This window comes from Nanorana parkeri, unplaced genomic scaffold, assembly GCF_000935625.1.
Source record: "Nanorana parkeri isolate BGI_ZX_2015 unplaced genomic scaffold, ASM93562v1 scaffold904, whole genome shotgun sequence".
In the NCBI taxonomy this organism is placed as follows: domain Eukaryota; kingdom Metazoa; phylum Chordata; class Amphibia; order Anura; family Dicroglossidae; genus Nanorana; species Nanorana parkeri.
The window spans coordinates 688,650-708,985 of NW_017307172.1; the positions used below are offsets into that span (position 1 = coordinate 688,650).

Genomic DNA, 20,336 nt, shown 5'->3' on the forward strand with positions numbered 1-20,336 from the left:
GGGAGGGGAGGGGGGGGGAGAGGGAGAGAGGAAGACACAGGAGGCTGCAGCTGTGAAACAGTGCAGCCTGCAGCTTACCTCAGATCCAGGTCCTCAGGCCATCCACCGGAGACCCCACATACATACCACCAGGGAAGACAGGAACCATCGCCAGGATCCAGGAGGAGCAGGGTACCGGCAGGAGAACGCCCCCGACCGAAGCCGCGGCGCCGCCAGCCTGCGGGGAGAGCCGCGACCGGTGGGCCGGAGCCCCCGGTCAGGAGCCCCACCCTGGGACGAATCCCATAGGCGTCGGGGAGGACCACCCGTCGCAGCCGACCCACCGTAGCAGAGTCTGCATGCGCTCGTCGGTCACCCAGGAGAGACTACAAGGATCTACAGTCATCCAGCCTGTTGCCCTGGGGACACTTGCTAGAAGAAAAATCAAATCAATCGGAAGAAAGGAAAAAAATTCTCCAGAGAAAATTTTTTTGCTCCTTACTCCTGACGCTAGGCAAAAAACTGGAGACTTGTCAGCAGGTGGGGGGTTTGGCCACCGGCAGGGGCCGCCCCTAGGCTGTAATTGGTCTTTAGTTTTGTGCCTAGCGTCCTTCTCCTGCAGGTGGCGATATTACCCTACCATTCAGGATCTACGATCTGTTGCCTGTGTCCTTCAATGAACGGGAGAGAAAAGAGACGTGAAGGAAGGTTACATTCCCCCGGAGGAAGTGGGACACTTAAAAGAGGTGCTTGGCGAGTAGGGATCGAAAAAGGCCTGTCAACACTCGTGGTGAGAAGTCAGGGTTACCGATAACTGGATAGAGAGGGGAGGACTCTCCAACCATGTGCCATCTCAAAAAGGCTTTAGCGCAAACCGATAGGGTAGTGCCAAGCAGAGAATGTGCAAGGAAGGGATGGAAGACACCAAGCCACTCTAGAGCGAAGAAACGGTGACATGAGTGTTCAGTCTAGTCGGCAAGGATCTTAGTAAATAATTTAAGGTCCGTGTTCAGAAGAGATATAGGATGATAACTGCTACATGAAGGAGGGGTCCTTGCCTTCTTTTGGGATAACGGTAATTTGGGCAGACAAGAGACTGTTGTGGAAATTTTATTAGGATGTGTTTTTACTGTATTTTAATATTGTCATTATTTCTCCTTGTGTCGGATTCAACCGAGGGACGCTCTAGCAGAGCGTACTTGGGTTAATCGGGACCAGTGGTAAAACCGTCAGTATTCAACCTTCTCATGGGCTTAGAGATGTGTTCGCGGTGTGTGGGCATTTGCCGGTTTGCGAGTATCAAGCGCAATGCGCTGGGTCCAATGCCGGCGAACGTCTAAACACATTAGCGAAGCGAAGTCTGCATAACAAGAGATACATATTATATCTCTGTTGCGGCTGCACTACCCTTTTGGATAGCTTCTACCATATATAGATAACCACATTAGTAAATCTCTGCAGATAGTCTCAAACCTATAAGAACAAATAGAATGATCTTAATAGATACTGGTCAATCTGAGCAGTATTGAATTAGGTCCATGCTGGCCAAAATGGCGGATGTGCATACATGTGGCAAGGATGAGTCATGCTCTGCTCATCCATGTGGGTGTGCTCCTTTTCTGTTGTCACTTCCTGTGATGTCATTGTGTATGGAGGAAATGGAAGGCTGTTGGGGCCGCCCTTTCCTGTTATCATTGTGAGGCTGATTGGCTGATGTTGTAAAGCCACCCCCTTCTGGGCGTTAACCTTTGTTGGTATATAAATGAACGTAGCTACTGTGCGAGACACTTGAACACAGAAACTCCAGCATGAAAGCATCACCTTGTCTTGACTACCTGACAACATGACAGTACAGAAGCAGTTCCAGTCCGTGCACAAAAGAGCTTAATACAACTGTGTTTTTAAGCACAGTGAATTAATGTGCGCAGTAAGCGTATATTAATTTCCAGAACAGGACTAGTCAGTGCATTGAAAGCTTGGGTAAAACGACCAGCTAATTCAGCAGCCAAAAGCTTGTAGTATTGAATCGTGTAGCCATCAGGGCCCGGGGATTTACCGGGCTTAGTGGTTTTAAGCACCGCAAGAAACTCGTCGGATGTTATGGGGGATTGCAAAGCATCTCTTGTTGGAGTGTCTATGAAGGGCATAGTACTCAGTCAGGTGGGACGAAATCTTTACATAACCCCCTAATATAGACTTTGTGGGCTTCCCATAGGAGTACTGGATCACAATCTTCCACATCATTAACATCAAAATAAGAGAGCAATTCCCTAGTGACATCAGACAGGATATACGGGTCCTAAAGTAGACTGTCATTAAGATGCCACTGCCACGATTTGTGGGAAGGGAGGTCAGAAAGAGAGAGTCTCAAAAACACCAGAGCGTGGTCTGACCATGTGATAGTGCCTATGTCTATATCAGTGCTAAATGTTGGCGTTGGATAAAGAACATGTCTATGCGAGAATACATGTCGTGGGGCACAGGGCACAGGATAAAACATATAGTCTTTCATATTTCGATGCTGCATAAGCCAAGCATCAACAAGTTGAGTATGAAAAAAGGATCGGAGGATATGTCTACTTGCTGTAGGGGAGAAGGAGGAGGAACCAGAACTTGAATCCATGGACGGATCCATAGTGACATTAAAGTCAGCACCAAGGATCAAAACTCCCTCTGTAAAGTTCAAGAGCAAATCTAGAATATTGTCCAGAAATTCAGAGTTAGACTTACCGGTAACTCTCTTTTCTACAGCCTTCCAGAACAGCTTGCGAGAGATAGGCTCCACCCCTTTTATTAGGAAACATGTCACCCTCAGTGGTTTCAAAAAGCCCGCCTCTCTCCTAGCTCCTCAGTTGTATCGAGAACCGTAGCAACAACAGAATATCATATTGAAATCACATTTCACCACCACTCCTATATCAAGGGCGGGAATCCAGCTGTTCTGGAAGACTATAGGAAAGAGAGTTACCGGTAAGTCTAACTCTGAATTTCCATTTCGTCTTCCAGAACAGCTTGCGAGAGGATAAACAAGAACTTACCCACTTAGGGCGGGACTACGGCTTGGAGCACCTTTCTTCCAAACGTTTGCTCTGCTTTACCCATTTAGCTATCGAAGCCTTGGAGGCCTGTTTACCCCCATCCTTTCCGAAAAAATAACAAAAAGGGCATCTGATTTCCTGAATGTTCTAGTCACTCTAAGGTACTCTATCAGGCAGCGCCTAACATCCAAGTGTTGAAAACTTGCCTCTTTCTGATTACCCGGACTACTGCAGAATGAAGGTAACACGATCTCTTGAGATCTATGAAAGTTCGAAGAAACTTTCGGTAAAAAGGCCGGATCTGTCCTCAATGCCACTCGGTCTTCAAAAACTGTTAAGTGAGGTTCCCTTAAAGATAGAGCCTGCAATTCGCTAACTCTCGTAGCTGTGGTTATAGCAATTAAGAACACGGTTTTTAAAGTAAGCATCTTGATCAGGAGATAAGGTAGAGGCTCAAAAGGGGGAACCAGCAGACCCTGTAAGACAACCAATAGATCCCATTTAGGAATGGAACAGCGTGTAACTGGCCTAATACGTTTAAGGGCTTTAAACGAAGTCTGCATAACAAGAGATACATATTATATCTCTGTTGCGGCTGCACTACCCTTTTGGATAGCTTCTACCATATATAGATAACCACATTAGTAAATCTCTGCAGATAGTCTCAAACCTATAAGAACAAATAGAATGATCTTAATAGATACTGGTCAATCTGAGCAGTATTGAATTAGGTCCATGCTGGCCAAAATGGCGGATGTGCATACATGTGGCAAGGATGAGTCATGCTCTGCTCATCCATGTGGGTGTGCTCCTTTTCTGTTGTCACTTCCTGTGATGTCATTGTGTATGGAGGAAATGGAAGGCTGTTGGGGCCGCCCTTTCCTGTTATCATTGTGAGGCTGATTGGCTGATGTTGTAAAGCCACCCCCTTCTGGGCGTTAACCTTTGTTGGTATATAAATGAACGTAGCTACTGTGCGAGACACTTGAACACAGAAACTCCAGCATGAAAGCATCACCTTGTCTTGACTACCTGACAACATGACAGTACAGAAGCAGTTCCAGTCCGTGCACAAAAGAGCTTAATACAACTGTGTTTTTAAGCACAGTGAATTAATGTGCGCAGTAAGCGTATATTAATTTCCAGAACAGGACTAGTCAGTGCATTGAAAGCTTGGGTAAAACGACCAGCTAATTCAGCAGCCAAAAGCTTGTAGTATTGAATCGTGTAGCCATCAGGGCCCGGGGATTTACCGGGCTTAGTGGTTTTAAGCACCGCAAGAAACTCGTCGGATGTTATGGGGGATTGCAAAGCATCTCTTGTTGGAGTGTCTATGAAGGGCATAGTACTCAGTCAGGTGGGACGAAATCTTTACATAACCCCCTAATATAGACTTTGTGGGCTTCCCATAGGAGTACTGGATCACAATCTTCCACATCATTAACATCAAAATAAGAGAGCAATTCCCTAGTGACATCAGACAGGATATACGGGTCCTAAAGTAGACTGTCATTAAGATGCCACTGCCACGATTTGTGGGAAGGGAGGTCAGAAAGAGAGAGTCTCAAAAACACCAGAGCGTGGTCTGACCATGTGATAGTGCCTATGTCTATATCAGTGCTAAATGTTGGCGTTGGATAAAGAACATGTCTATGCGAGAATACATGTCGTGGGGCACAGGGCACAGGATAAAACATATAGTCTTTCATATTTCGATGCTGCATAAGCCAAGCATCAACAAGTTGAGTATGAAAAAAGGATCGGAGGATATGTCTACTTGCTGTAGGGGAGAAGGAGGAGGAACCAGAACTTGAATCCATGGACGGATCCATAGTGACATTAAAGTCAGCACCAAGGATCAAAACTCCCTCTGTAAAGTTCAAGAGCAAATCTAGAATATTGTCCAGAAATTCAGAGTTAGACTTACCGGTAACTCTCTTTTCTACAGCCTTCCAGAACAGCTTGCGAGAGATAGGCTCCACCCCTTTTATTAGGAAACATGTCACCCTCAGTGGTTTCAAAAAGCCCGCCTCTCTCCTAGCTCCTCAGTTGTATCGAGAACCGTAGCAACAACAGAATATCATATTGAAATCACATTTCACCACCACTCCTATATCAAGGGCGGGAATCCAGCTGTTCTGGAAGACTATAGGAAAGAGAGTTACCGGTAAGTCTAACTCTGAATTTCCATTTCGTCTTCCAGAACAGCTTGCGAGAGGATAAACAAGAACTTACCCACTTAGGGCGGGACTACGGCTTGGAGCACCTTTCTTCCAAACGTTTGCTCTGCTTTACCCATTTAGCTATCGAAGCCTTGGAGGCCTGTTTACCCCCATCCTTTCCGAAAAAATAACAAAAAGGGCATCTGATTTCCTGAATGTTCTAGTCACTCTAAGGTACTCTATCAGGCAGCGCCTAACATCCAAGTGTTGAAAACTTGCCTCTTTCTGATTACCCGGACTACTGCAGAATGAAGGTAACACGATCTCTTGAGATCTATGAAAGTTCGAAGAAACTTTCGGTAAAAAGGCCGGATCTGTCCTCAATGCCACTCGGTCTTCAAAAACTGTTAAGTGAGGTTCCCTTAAAGATAGAGCCTGCAATTCGCTAACTCTCGTAGCTGTGGTTATAGCAATTAAGAACACGGTTTTTAAAGTAAGCATCTTGATCAGGAGATAAGGTAGAGGCTCAAAAGGGGGAACCAGCAGACCCTGTAAGACAACCAATAGATCCCATTTAGGAATGGAACAGCGTGTAACTGGCCTAATACGTTTAAGGGCTTTAAAGAACCTACACACTAGTTGATCATTAGCCAGGGAGTATTGTAAATATACGCTCAAGGCCGAGACTTGTACCTTCAATGTGCTGATGGCAAAGCCCCCGTCCGCCCCCTCCTGAAGGAAATCTAGAACCGACGGGATGGTTCCAGGAGCAGAACGATTTCCACACCTTCCCATAAATTTTCCGCGTAACTAACTTACGGCTAGACAATAAGGTGCTGATCACTCTGGAAGAAAGGCCCTTCCTCAAAATCCCTCAGATAGAAGGTATGAAGAGACTACTGAGAAGTGTCTACTGCCGGATGCATGACCGGCCCCTGTGATAACAAACCCTGGTTGATTGGGTGCGGCCAAGGCGGACGGTCCGTCAAGGACTGCACCGTTGTAAACCACGCTCTCCTGGGCCAAAAGCTATCAATATCAGGTTAGTCTCTTTCTGCTAAAACTTCTGCAGAACCCTCAGAATTAAATGAATGGGTGGAAATGCGTAGCACAGGCGATACTCCCATGGGTGTGACAGCGCATCCACCGATACTGTGTTGTCCGCTCCGTTGTTCTGACCAAACAAAAATCTCCTTTGCAATTGCCTGAAGGAAGGAACTCCTGGTTCACACTGTGGCTACGTTGTCCAAAAGCACTAGTAGATGTTGATGCCCGAGCTGATCCTGAAACGCCAATATCGCGTTCATAAACGCTCGCAGCTTCCTCCAATTGGAGAACATTTGTGCCTCTCGCTGAGACCACTGTCCCTGAGTCACCTGATTTTGCAGGTGTGCTCCCCATCCCCAGGAACTTGCATCCGTTGTCAACCTTATGGTAGTGTGAAAAGACCACCAAAGACCTTCCGACAGGCAACCTCTGTTTCTCCACCACCATAAGCCCCTTCTCACGAAAGGGGGAAGCATGACTGTGGCGTCTAAGGTGTCCTGGGAATAGTCCCAAACCCTCAACAGAAAACGTTGTAGACCCCTCTGGTTGGACCTTGCCAACTGGACAGCCGGTAAACAGGAGGTCATAAGACCCGGCACTGACATAATTTCCCTTAGGGATGTGGGAAAATTTGTCTGCAAGCGACTTACTGCATCATCCCCCAACACTTTCGTAAAAATGCGAGGAGCCGAGGACAGCCCGAACGGAAGGGCCCTGAACTGGTAATGCACCACCTTCTGACCTATCCTTAACGCCAGTTGCAAAAACACTTGGGACGTCCTGTGAATGGGAATGTGGAGATAGGCATCCCTCAAATCTAGTGTTGCTAAAAAAGAATCTTTTTGTAACAGGTTCCGGACCAAAAAAATTGAGTTTATTCGAAACCTCTTGTACCTTATTGCCAAGTTTAAGAGTTTGAGATGGAGTATCAACCTGTACTTCCCTGACGGCTTTTGTACCACAAAGATGTGAGAATACAGGCCCTGACCCCTCTCCTGATCCAATACCTGAATGAGCATGTTCTGATCCACCAATTCTCCCAACAGAAGACAAAGAGCTTTTGCTCTGGCTGCGTTCCTTGGGAGATTTGTGATCAAGAAACGGTGGGGTGGAGGGCTGCAGAACTCCAACCTGTACCCCTCCTGGATGAGATTGAGGATGTACTGATTGGAAGTAATGATCCTCCAGTGGGAGAGGAAGTCCGCCAGTCTTCCCCCCACCCTCACGCAGTACTGGCTGAGGCTTTGGGGTTTGGGAGGGAGGGTTAGTCAAAATACTTATTTTCTCCTTGTCTTTCTGCCCTGTCCAGTGTTTTTTGGGTTGTTCCCCTTTTGTATTCTGCCCTTGTTCAAGGGCCCTTTAAAAAATCTACGAAAGGGCTTCTTTTTCTCCGGAAATTATTTCTTTTTATCAGCCATACGTTCCAATACGGCCTCCAGTTCCGGTCCAAAAAGATTGCCACTAAACGGAAGATTGCAAAGCCTCAACTTTGAAGCTGCATCCCCCTCCCAGGCTTTCAACCAGATCGCCCTGCGAGAAGAGTTGATCAGGGCTCCCGACCTGGCCGCCATTTTGACAGAGTCAGCCGAAGCATCTGCCATAAATGCTTTGAACAGCAATCGGTAGGGAATCTATGATCTGTTTTCTCTGAGTCCCTGCCACCAAATGACTCTGTAGCTGTGTAAGCCAAAATTCCAGGTTCCTGGCAATGAATGTTGTTGCCAAAGCAGGCCTGAGACTACTACTAGCCAAGTCCCATGCCCTCTTAAGCAAGACCTCAGCCTTCCTATCCATAGGGTCTTTAAGCACCCCCATATCTTCAAATGCTAGATCAAAAGGCATTCAAGTCGTGCCTAGATAGCAGCACCTTCTCCTCCTGAATATCCAGGGTATCATACACGGCACTTAACAATTCCTCTACCTCTTCCAGAGATAATTTGTACCTAGGGACAAGGGGACTATCATCCCTGTCACTGTCCTCCTCAGCAGAAGATCCCCGATGAGAGGGCGCAGCGGCACTAACCTCCTCTGGCTCCCTTTGACAGACCCCTCCTGACCTGGACCCTGTCTGGAGCTGCTGAGCATGAGCCGGAGATCCAGGCAATAGGGACTGTGCTGCAGGTGGTCTTAATTCCGTTATCCCTGCATACCCCTTCGATGCATTTTTGACAAAGAGGGTTTTTCCAATCCGACCCCAGCTTTATGGAGCAAACTGCACACTTCCTCTTAGGGACCACCTTGACCTTACCAATTTGGAACTGCAACACAGAAAAAGCAGAAATTACTCTCCTAACCCCCTAGTGCCCCCTCACACTGTAAGCCCAACACCAAGGAGCCCCAGGTGGAGGAACAATAATCGTAGTCATAACTACAGGGAGGGAGTGCATGGAAGCATTCACCTACCTGAGCAGAGCTGGTGCCTGAAGGACCTGTATCCCCCTGAGCGGTCTGTAGAGGAGTAACAGGATCCATCTTGGAGAGAAATCGGTTCTCCAGCGGGTGATCTTTCAGTGAGGCCTGTGATCACACCTCATGCTGGTGCTGGTGCATGAGGTGTGATCCCAGGCCTCACTGAAAGATCACCCGCTGGAGAACCGATTTCTCTCCAAGATGGATCCCGTTACTCCTCTACAGACCACCCCCTTCCTCTGCGCCGGAAATGAGGCCTGGAACGCAAGGCCCTCGGCGCCCGGAAGTGATCTAATCGGCCCTCCGATCCGGCCGTGGAGTAACTCCCGGAACCCCCAGACCAGCAACACCTGACTACTAGCCCTCCGGTCCGAGGGTTCAGCCAAGTGCCCTCCCCGGGCACTGAAGAGGATGGAGGGATCCGGTGCGGAATCCCCTACGGCAAGCGGAGCGCACCAGCAGCCCCCATAAGGTATTAATGCCCTGTTCACAAGGGCCCATAAGAAAAACCGAGAGGGACACATCTCCATACCACAGAGAGGCCCCCTCGCCGTTCCGGTGACATGCTCCCCCTGGCGGAGGAAACACGAAAAAACCGAGGAGCTAGGAGAAAGGCGGGCTTTTTGAAACTGAGGGTGACGCGTTTCCTAAAAAAAGGCGTGGAGCCTATCTCACAAGCTGTTCTGGAAGACGAATGGGGAAAAAAGGACCCTGGTTAGAGTTCGGAGTGTAAATTCCCGCAAACGTGACCACAGTCTGGCCGATCCGGCCTTTTAGAAACAGAGAGCGGCCATCGGGATCAGTCTGGCAATCCTGCAAACCTGTCTAGAAAGCACCACAATGGAAACCCCTCTCGACTTTGAGGACATATAGCACGAGTGGTAGGAGACTGGAAAGTGGGAATCCCTGAGCGAGGGAGCAGCGCCATCTTTAAAATGGGTTTCTTGGATGAAGGCCACATGAGATCCCGAGCTCCTCAGTTCCTGCAGTAATAGTCTCTTTTTCAGCGTTATTGAGCCCCTTAGCATTAATAGTGACCAGCTGTAGGTCCTCCATGTCCCCGTAGTCCTCAGAAGATTAAGAGTATTGGAGTGTATTAGCTAGATACGGTGAATGGGAGTCTAGGAGGAAGGGAAATAGAAAGGAGGAGAGAGGGAGTAGAATAAATAAAAAGGAGAAAAAAAGAAGAAGGATTGGAGGTAAGAGAAAATCCGCTAAAATCGGCAAAGCAGGGAACTAACTAAAGAAGGTTTAAACCTCGATAGCAAGGACTTCAAACCACTTGGTCTGGAGGTCACCTGGCCTACTGAGGGGTGAAAAGACCTGAGAAGGGGTCACGGAGCAGGAGAACCAAAATTTGCTCTGGGTTCACAGCTTCAGATAAAGTGAAATACAGTTAAACGAATAGCACCCTAGCTATGTCAAAATAGAAAAGAAAACGAGAGTCCAAGAATTCCGCATGGTTAAACGAAACATTAAAACTAGCGGGTATCCCCAGAAAAATAAACCATGGTGTTACTCTGTGACATAAGAAGGTCAGGAAACAACACCAGGGTAAAACGCCACCAGACGGCGATAACCATTGAGGAGTTGCAATGCTAGACATTGAGCAAAATGGCAAACAGCAGGGCAGCCAGACCCAGAGTTGTCCCGTAAAGGAGGTTCCCGCAGTAGATACTTCCAAAAAAGGGTCCAGTATGAACGACGGGAAGCCCATGGATATCAGTTACTCAGGAGCAAAAATAAAGGTATACTCAGTCCTAATTGTCCAATGTAGGAAGTCTGAGTTTTCAGAAAGTGGTTGCATCAAAAACAAAAAACAAAGGATCGCCAGTGCACAGCTCGTTTTGAGACGGAAGAAAGTGCTGGGACCCGTGTTCTCTTGGTGTCTGGCGGGCCCATCTAGAAGCACAATCAGATCGGTGGTATCGATTAGAGCCAGGAGTGCAAGGTTGGTGTCCAGCAGCACGGCCACTGTCAGCTTTATAAGCACGATCCAATAGTGCTTGCAGCCAGATGGGCATGGGTACAGGGCCAGTCTACAGAAAGGAGAAGAGTGCCAGCAGGTCTTCGGGAGAATGCAGCCAAAAGAAGTATCCATCTTCTGGACAATAAGGTGAAACGGGTGGGGGGGCGTGGCTTGCACCACAAGGCTAATGGCCGCATACTAACGGAGCTCCAGCTACCTGAGACCCATACGACGCTCCATTCGCCTCACGGCTTCCATCATGGTGAAAATCGGGCAACAGCAACCACCAAACTGCCCGCTACTCCTAACACACAGCTGGGCAGGCAGGTAATGGACATTTTCCGCACAACCCAGCGGCCTACCGCTCCCAAAGCGATGCCGCTCAATATGGCACCGACTCCTTCCACCGCCGAGCCTCTCCACATGCACGCAACCGGTGCAGGCTCAGAACCGCCCGATATTCACCCCTCCTCCTACCTCCAACATCTCCCGACACACTCGGAACTCCACTCGGTGGCTTCCGATATTAAAAAGGCCCTATGCTCGGCTGTTTCGGTGCTGCGGAAAGACCCCCATGACGTGGAACGATCAGGCCGTAAACAGGGAGAGGAGATCAGGGCCATACACTCAACAAGATTGCACTGTACGCAGCCTGATAGAGATGAGGAGACACCTGGAGGATCTGGACAACCGTGGGAGGAGATCCAGCATCAGAGTCCGCGGAGTTCTGGAGACCTACATGCCAGAGGCCATCCCCACCGTCCTCATGACCATCTTTAATGAGGTATTGGACAGGCCCGCCGAATCGCCTATTAAGCTTGTGAGGGCACACAGGGCTCTGAGACCTCGCACAGCACAAGACGAGTCACCTTGTGATATCATCTGCTGCCTCCAGAGCTTTCCACTGAAGGAGGAAATCCTGATGAGCTAAGTATTCACACAGACACTCATTTTTGCCCTAATTCTGTGCACCCGCATCTCAAAACTGGAAATCCTACACAAGGAATCTCTGGCGGCGGAGACCTATCTTGAACTTCTGGATGCAAGGAAGGACTTATCTGCTTTGGACGCCAAACTCCGCAGAGCATTCACTCTTAGAAACGGTATATACTACGAGGGTGGCAATAAATGTGGGAGACTCCTGGCGAGAGGGACCCGCACTCAGAGATTCCGCTCTCATATACAAGGCATCCGTAAGTCCAAGAACGTGATAGTGCTCTAGATATTGCTGCCTGCTTCCAGAGCTACTATAATACGCTATATAACCTAGACTCGCCCCCACCTCGAGATGCGGTGGCAAAAGAAGCGTGGTTAGGTCTTATCCAGGCTTTTTCCGCTAATCAGAAAGGCCTACTCTAGAGGAACCACTTGCCCAGTCTCGAGAACAGCCCATCACGGCGGCGGAGCTGACACTGGCCATATCTCAAAACAAACCGGGTAAGAGCCCAGGCCCAGATGGCATCCCAGCACAATACCATAAAACTTTCCGAGAGACCCTTGGCCCACACGTCCTTTCTGCTTATAACTGTATTGACAGCCAATCCATCCTCCCTGCTCAAACTTTAGAAGCACACATATCTATCATACCCAAGGAAGGGAAAGACCTTCAGCTCTGCTCCAGCTACAGGCAGATATCGCTACTCAACATGGACTTGAAGCTGTTCACCAGGATCCTGTCGAACCGCCTTCTCCCATTTCTACCCTCACCGATAGACCATCAGGTGCGGTTCGTCCCTGGCCGTGAAGCTAGGCATAATACTATCAGAGCCATTGACCTAGTGCACTGGCTAGAAACGCAAAACAGGAGGGCGGTTCTGCTTTCCACGGATGCGGAGAAGGCGTTCAACAGGGTCGCCTGGGACTTTATGCTGGCAGTTCTTCACCACATTGGCCTTGGCCACCGTATGCAGGACTGGATCCGAGCGGTCTATTCGCGCCCTTGGGCTAGGGTCCACACAATGGGTTGTCTGTCTCCACCTTTCAACGTTACCAATGGCACATAAGGGTGCTCCTTGTCGCCCACCATTTTTATACTTGGACATTGGAACCTTTCCTCAGACTGATACAGGCTGACCCCCAGATACGTGACCACGAACACAAAGTAGCAGCCTATGCCGATGACATGCGGTTTTTCCTGACTGACCCTATGATGTCCTTACGGAGACTGCAATCCCTTTTCTTGGAATATGGCACATTGTCAAATCTCTCTATTAATTATACCAAATTGGAAGCGCTTAACATCGGTTTACCACCTGAGGTTGTTCTGGGGCTGAAGAGTGTCTTTTCCTATAGTTGGGCCTCCTCATCTGTTAAATATCTAGGCATCCATCTACCGGCTTCATCATTGGAGCTATTCCGCCTGAACTACTCACCCATGATACAGACTATCACTCAGGATCTACAACGATGGAGGGCCCTGACATGTTCTTGGTTTGGCAGAGCAGCCCTAATCAAAATGAACATCCGAGACTTTTGTACCTATTCCAAGCAATCCCCATCAAACTGAATAGATCTTACCTTGACAATATTGAGGCTACATTTAAGCGATTCATCTGGCTAGACAAACACCCGAGACTAGCATGGTCATTAATGAGAGCCCCCAAACAACATGGCGGCCTTGACGTACCAGACATACCGGGATATTATTTAGCCTCCCATCTGTGCCGGATTGTTGACTGGCATGTCAACGCCCCCTCTAAACTGTGGGTCGACATGGAATCACCCTGGGAAAATATACCCCCCCTGACAACTCTAACGTGGCTCCCTCAACGAGACAGTCCCACACACATCACCGCTCACCCTCTGATTGGAGCATCCCTGAAGGAATTTTCCATCCAGCGGAGACAGGGCGCTCTCACGACACCTGACAGTCCCTTGACCCCCCTGACTCATAACCCCCGGAATTCCCCCCAGGTTCCACGACAGACTTTCTCACTCACAGGACACCCTCGACAACATTGATTGCACATTCATTCTATAGACATAACCGTTTCCTCAACAAAGAAGATCAAGCTCCTTACTCCGAGAGGGGACAGCTTCCCTGGTGGATTTGCAGGTGAGACACTACCTCACTTCCCCAGCAAAACGAGGAGGCTTTACAAGAGACATGACCAGCTTTGAGAAGGCGTGCTCTGGCACAGGCCCCTCTCGACACCTCATATCCTGGATTTATAGCTTAGTGCATCCCGCCAAACCCGCTCGAATCAACACCCTGAGAATTGCCTGGGAGAGGGAGCTGGACCTAGACCAGTGATGGCGAACCTTGGCACTCCAGCTGTTTTGTAACTACAAGTCCCATGAGGCATTGCAAGGCTCTGACAGCCACAGACATAACTCCCAGAGGCAGATGCATCTTGGGATTTGTAGTTTTGGCACAGCTGGAGTGCCAAGGTTCGCCACCACTGACCTAGACATTCCGGAGGATATATGGGAAACATCGTGTTGAGGCCCACAAGAGCTGAGTGAGTAGTAGGACCCAAGAAACCAATTTCAAAATGCTTTTGCGCTTGTACAGAACCCCAGTACTTCTTTACAAAATTGACCTTGCGGTACCAGAGACATGTTGGAGGTGCACCTCGGCACGAGGTTCACTTCTCCACATCTTTTGGTTGTGTGCCCTTATCGATCTTATCTGTCAAATAACTGGTGTACAACTGGCCTTTCAACCAAGTGTCTACCTACTACATATCCATGAGGACAATAGTGGGGGACCTCAAAAATGTCTCAGCAAGCATTTGATTAATGCAGCTAGATCATTGATACCCAGACTTGGAGATATGTTAAAACCCCGTCTCTCACCGTATGGATTAATCACGTAAATTACATTTCTGAAATGGAAGAACGCTTTTTTACCAAGCAAGATAAACTTACCAAATACTCCAGACTGTGGGCACCATGGACCCACTTCTGCCCGGGAAAGGTTTATGCAGAACTCACGCATGACCCTGTGTAGATGACTAGAATACACACCTGTTACCTACCGATCCTCTGACTTTAAAGGGTGAAGGAAAGTATGCCTCACGGGAGTATGCACCAAAGGATACACTTTGTGTCCCCCCCCTGTATCACCCCACCCTCTGATCTACCCTGGAGTCCTCTGAGCTATTGCCATGGAGAACTCTATGCTTTCTAACGCTCGTCTTCACTGCCTCTATCTCTCTGTGATTCTCGTCACTTAATGTTTGTGTTGTCTTACTATCTGTCTTCGTTTACTTGATGGTATTACCGTTACTGCATACTCAACTTTTAGCCTATTGGGTTTGGGTTACCAAACTGAAGGACCGATCGATCTGCCTACCCATTTAGTTGTAATATGCATGTTAACATCTCAGTATTGATCTATTGATGTATTATGCGGGACTTAACAACATGGTCCTTATTGTACCCTATCGGATTGTTATGCGCCATTCCGCTTGGATGATGTGATATGTATTATCACACTGTATGTCTTTTACTTTTTCTTATATTCAATAAAAAAAATGTAATGGAAAAAAAAAATAAAGGTGAAACGGGTAATCCCATTTGTAGGTAGCTCCGCACTCGCGAATCCTCTCCAACAGTGGACGGAGAAGACGTCTCATCAGTAACGTATTCCTGGAGATGTCCGGGAACAAGTGGATCTGGGCTCTGTCAAAATCCAGGGTGCCCTTACGCCAGGCCTGAGTCATGATCTCTTCCTTTTTGGTGTAATGATGGACTCTGCAGATGACATCTCTAGGGCGAGTTACGTCAGCAAATGGGGGACCTAGCAACCTGTGAGCCCTGTCTAGTTCAATTGTGATACCGGGAGGGTTGTCCAGGTAGAGATTGAAAATCCCGCATACAGTCACTTTGAGATCCGCTGCCATAGTTGCTTCCGGAATCCCACGGATGGGGATATTATTCCGCCGACCCCGATTGTCATGGTAGTCTGCTGAGAGCATTACTTGAAGTATCTGTTGTTGGTGTTGCATCTGTGAGCATTCCAAGAGGGTAACCCTTTACCCATCAGTTTAGAGGTAAAGGTCGCAATTTGTTGTCCGATTTCAGCCACATCCTGCTTGTATACAGATTCGATGCGGACAGTGAACGCCTCAAAGTCTGCCTTGGTGGGGATGAGCGCTGCAATGTCTGCCCTTGTCAACAGGGCATTAAGCAGGGACCTGAGATCAGCGCCCATAGGTGGACTAGTGCGTGATGCCTGGGTGTTCCAAAAGGAGCACTTCTGACAGCTGAAGCTTAGGAGAGGCTGAGCGCCATGACCCTAAGGAGCTCTTTTCTCCCGACAGAGCAGGGGGTAATGTTCATGAAAGCAGAGGCGGCAATTCAGCAGGGGGGGCTAGGGCCAGATGTCTGGGAGTACGAGGCGGCAATGGAGCAGAGCTAGGCTCAGGATCACCCCGTACTAGGTGAAAGAGCCGCAACCGTTGAGCAGGGTTACCCCTATCAGAACCCTTTAACCCTTTCGCTGCCAAGGACGTACGGCATACGGAGCTACAAAAGTGCTACTCCCGTCTCTTGGATGCGGGTTTGCATCTTTAGATGTCCTTCGTGCCCGCACGAGCGGGAAACCACCAGGATTTTAAACGGCCAGTGATGGCCGTTTACATACAAGTGGTCCGGCGTCTGTACAGACGCCTGATCGCTTGTATGATGCAAGTCAGGGTGCCCCCCCTCCCCCTTACCTCTCCTCGCCGCCGTCCCACGATCCCGGGCGTCCATCCATCCCGGGCGATGTGACTGTGCACTGAGAACAGAGGGAGATCAGTACACAATCTCCCTCCGCTCTAATCCCTGGTGTCTGAATGCAGGAAGTGATGTATATTATATCACTTCCGCATTCCTCTGTCACTCTCCGGTACAGTAAATGGAGAGAAGCTGATGAAGCAGATCTGTGCTTCATCAGCTTCTCTGGGGGTCCATAGGTGACATTAGGGGGTCTTAAGAGACCCCTGATGCCTCTATAAAAGGGGACCTGCCACTGTAATTTATCACATAGGGGACTTCTTAGCTCCCCTATGTGATAACAATAAAGTTAAGTGTAAAAAAAGAAAAAAAGAAAATAAAAAAACAATAGTTGCTCACAAAATAAATAAAATGTACACACACACTAAAAATTTTAATTTTTTTTTAAAGACCCCCAACCCCACATAGATGGGGATGGGGGACTTTACGCAAAAACGACGATTGCTCCAATTACGCCGCACGTTACATATTGCCCCGAACGTCGCAGTGAGAGCAATCATTTTAGGGTCATCAATCACTGATAACACTAAACTGATGAGCAGTAAAATCTTTTAAAACGTCCACCTTTGGCCAATTTTGGCTATGGTAGATTTTTGCGATTTCGCGGGCGCGCGTAATTTTCAGGCTTGACATGTTTGGTGTCTATTTACCCGACGTGACCCCCATCTTTTATATTTTACCAAAAAAATGGGTAATAAATGTTTCCTAACATAATAAAGGGAAAACAGTTTTTTTATTTTTATATTCGGTATAAAATTCATTTCAGTACAGCGTTGCATGACTGAATAAAAGTCAAAGTACCGCAGCGCTGAAAACTAAAAAACGGCCTGGTCAGGGAGGGGGTTTAAACACCCCGGTCAGCAAGTGGTTAACAGAGGCCGGTGCTTCTCCGGCCTGTAGCACAAAGGGCAGGGGAGGAGCGCTCACCTTAGTCACAGATGAAGGGATCTGCTGCAGCATGGCTAGGGATGCATCTGAGGCAGGCAATGGAGAAGGCGGCCGTTCGTCTGTCAAAGACCGGCTGCTGTCAGCTGAGTGCAGAGAGAGAGCACAACTCGTGTAGCTTTGCCCGTCCAGAACTATGGCTGCACAGGCTGGTCCTGGCTCCTTGACATCGAAGCAGTGCACTGCTAGCTTGGATATGTGTGCAGCCCAGTGAGATCGCTGGCCGCGGAGAGGCCATAGAGAGGAAATAACTCTTCAAAAATGTCCGCCCGCCCTAGCCTGTGTGTCCGCTAAATCACTACAAGCTACAAGTAAATGGCAGGTGCATATGGCCTGTAGCCTGTAGGAAAGCACTGTAACAGGCCACTAAGGACCACCAAACATATGCATTCCCCAGGGCAAGCATCTTGTGCATGCTGTACTTTAGGCAGGACTGTCATAGTATAAATGTATCTAGGTTATCAATGGTCCACATGCACTCGACGGCTGGACTGGAGAGACTACAAGGATCTAGGATATACAGCAGAGGGTGATGATGGCCCCTAGATTGCTTTATGTATACCTAGCATCCTTCCACTGCAGATGCAAGTATAAACCCACATGTCTAACTTAACTGTGTGTCGTACTTAATTTTGTACTTGCAAAATTAACCTCTCAGGAAGATTTTTGTCCATGCCTGATGACCAAAAATGAATATGGAATCTTGTCTGTGGACTTGCCTTGTGTTACTGCTCCACTGTGGATGTATCTGCTAGCAGGAACTACCCTTTTAGGTTAATCTCTCACAATGGTCAAAAACAATAGGTTTGTGGAGAATTAAAGTTATAAGAATAGGATAGGGCAGATGAGAAATGGTGTGATACTGGAAGTTTGTATGAGCATAATCATTGTTATCCAGAATGTTCAATGTATTTATTTCAGGTAAATGGGGTAATGATTAGAAGCCCAACAGCTGAAAAATTAGGCCAGCAGTTCCAGCACCCACACCCAACCAAAGCAGGTTATATAACACCATTTAAAATGGCACTAAAACTAAAATGGTTAAAGTGTATCTAATCCCAAAAAATAATGTAAAATATTGCACATAACTAGACAAGGTGTCCATGTTAGTTTTTTTTTCTGGCCTTCATCTTTTATTTTAACCTGGTAATTCTGCTCATAAGATAATAACACACTTACGGTCCCTGGGTGGATACTCTCGCTCCAACACTATCTATAGAGGGAGCCATGGTTGCAACCTAGGCTGAACTTAAAACAAGTCTGCCTTTGTTCATTTTTAGTGCATGAAGTTGATATAAATAGTAGGTCACAAAAGATGATAACTGAGATGAGAACAAAAGATGAGTAGCTTACAGTTTATTTTACAAAAGTGACAACACTGCAATTTAGCATAATCAATACGTATTTTCTATATTTACTAAAAGTGTTCTTGACCTGAAAAATCAACTAATATAGCCACCACATCCAATTACTGGTAAGCTGTAGTATATGAAATGATTGTTAGTGGGGTTAGTTATACTTTAATATCAATTTACAATGTTAGATTACTGTAATCCATTAGACTTATTATTGCAAGCTTCTTCTTTCCATGATTTGCACTATTCTGGGCCTATTCTAGATCTGTCACACCATTATAATAATCAAATACACATAAGCAGGTATACAAGTGACCAAGAGGAGGAGGCAATATCTACACTGTGGATTTAGTGCTCCAGATATTCCCCTACTGATTGCAAACTGTGAGTGGGCGACCTAGGAGCAAATCAACACCTATATTTTTTTTGCACATCACTGACTTTTTTTTTATATATAACATCGGGTCTTTGCTGTATATATTTGATGCTGTATATATTTGATGCTGTATATATTTGATGCTTTGCTGCTATCCTAGTCTAATGATTAAATTGAACATTTGTGCAATGAGATTACAGTCTACACTCACCCAATTGCTGGAGAAAATAAAAAAACAAAAAACTTGAAATGGTTACAGAACTTTTAGTTTTAGTTACATTACTTTCTTGTGACAACCGAATGCGAGTGGATGCATAATCTTTTGGGTCGCTTACCACCAAAGTAAGCTTAAAATACTTTTTAAAACAACTGCTTTCCAAATCCAAAACAGATCGAATCTATGGGTAAAGTGCACTATAGTTGTAGAGAAAAAAAAAACCCTTAAAGAACCACTTTTCAAATAACTGTGTCACAAATGTTAAGTAACATTTAGAATTATATCTTTAACATATTACTTAAACATTAAACCAAATACCTCACCTGTTGAACATCTTGTTGAAAAACACATAGTTGTAATCTTTGATGTAAACGAACTTTCCGATGTTGCCAAATATTCTCTAGCTGTCTCTGATGGTGCAGAACTTCATGAATAACATCCAGGACATGATGCACAGCCTTAGAGTAATTAGCTGAAGCAGTTAAGGAATCAGAGCTACTAGGAGATAAAGGGCGCTGAAGTTTGTCAAGCAGTGATTTTCCATCTTGGCTAACCTGTCAAAAACATTTTGCAAGGGATTAAACTAATGCAAGAAAACGAATATCAGATGTAAATTAAACATGCACAGGATATTTACGTCTGCAAAAAAAAAAGTAAAAATATTACCAACATGTTTGCCTAAATAAGCAGAAAAAGCAAAGACCTTCAACAACAATTACTCTTATAAAATTAATAAAATTATCATTTAAAATCAAATAAAACATCTTACCATCCTACAGGACTGTGTTTAAAGCCTACCATAACCAATTATATGGTTATAGTCATCAACCTGTAGTAAATATGATGACAAATTTGCAGTAAGGAAGATCTGTACACTACTTCTAAGTGACTGACTCTGAAAAAGAACGCCAATGAAGAGTTCCAACTTCAGTTTAAATATGTAAACAGCTATCCCTCTCTACCATCACATAAAGGAGCTAAAAAGGACCTATGCTAGAATCACACACTCCAAAAGGGCAATGTCAAACAATCCCAGCCACATTCTTGGGACAGTAATAAAATAACATAGCAAACTACTACCCCCTATCCATGATAGCCAATATTTCTGATTCTTT

The 20,336-nt window shown here is 46.7% G+C and overlaps 1 protein-coding gene across 1 annotated transcript in view; it reads right to left on the reverse strand.

The window, feature by feature from the left end:
• Nucleotides 1–20,336, reverse strand: part of LOC108794847 (triple functional domain protein-like) — a 660,684-nt gene that overhangs the window by 639,143 nt on the left and 1,205 nt on the right. Inside the window, exon 2 of the mRNA XM_018565963.1 lies at nucleotides 19,545–19,775. Coding sequence (XP_018421465.1) covers nucleotides 19,545–19,775 — 231 coding nt within the window. The remainder of the gene's footprint in view (nucleotides 1–19,544; nucleotides 19,776–20,336) is intronic.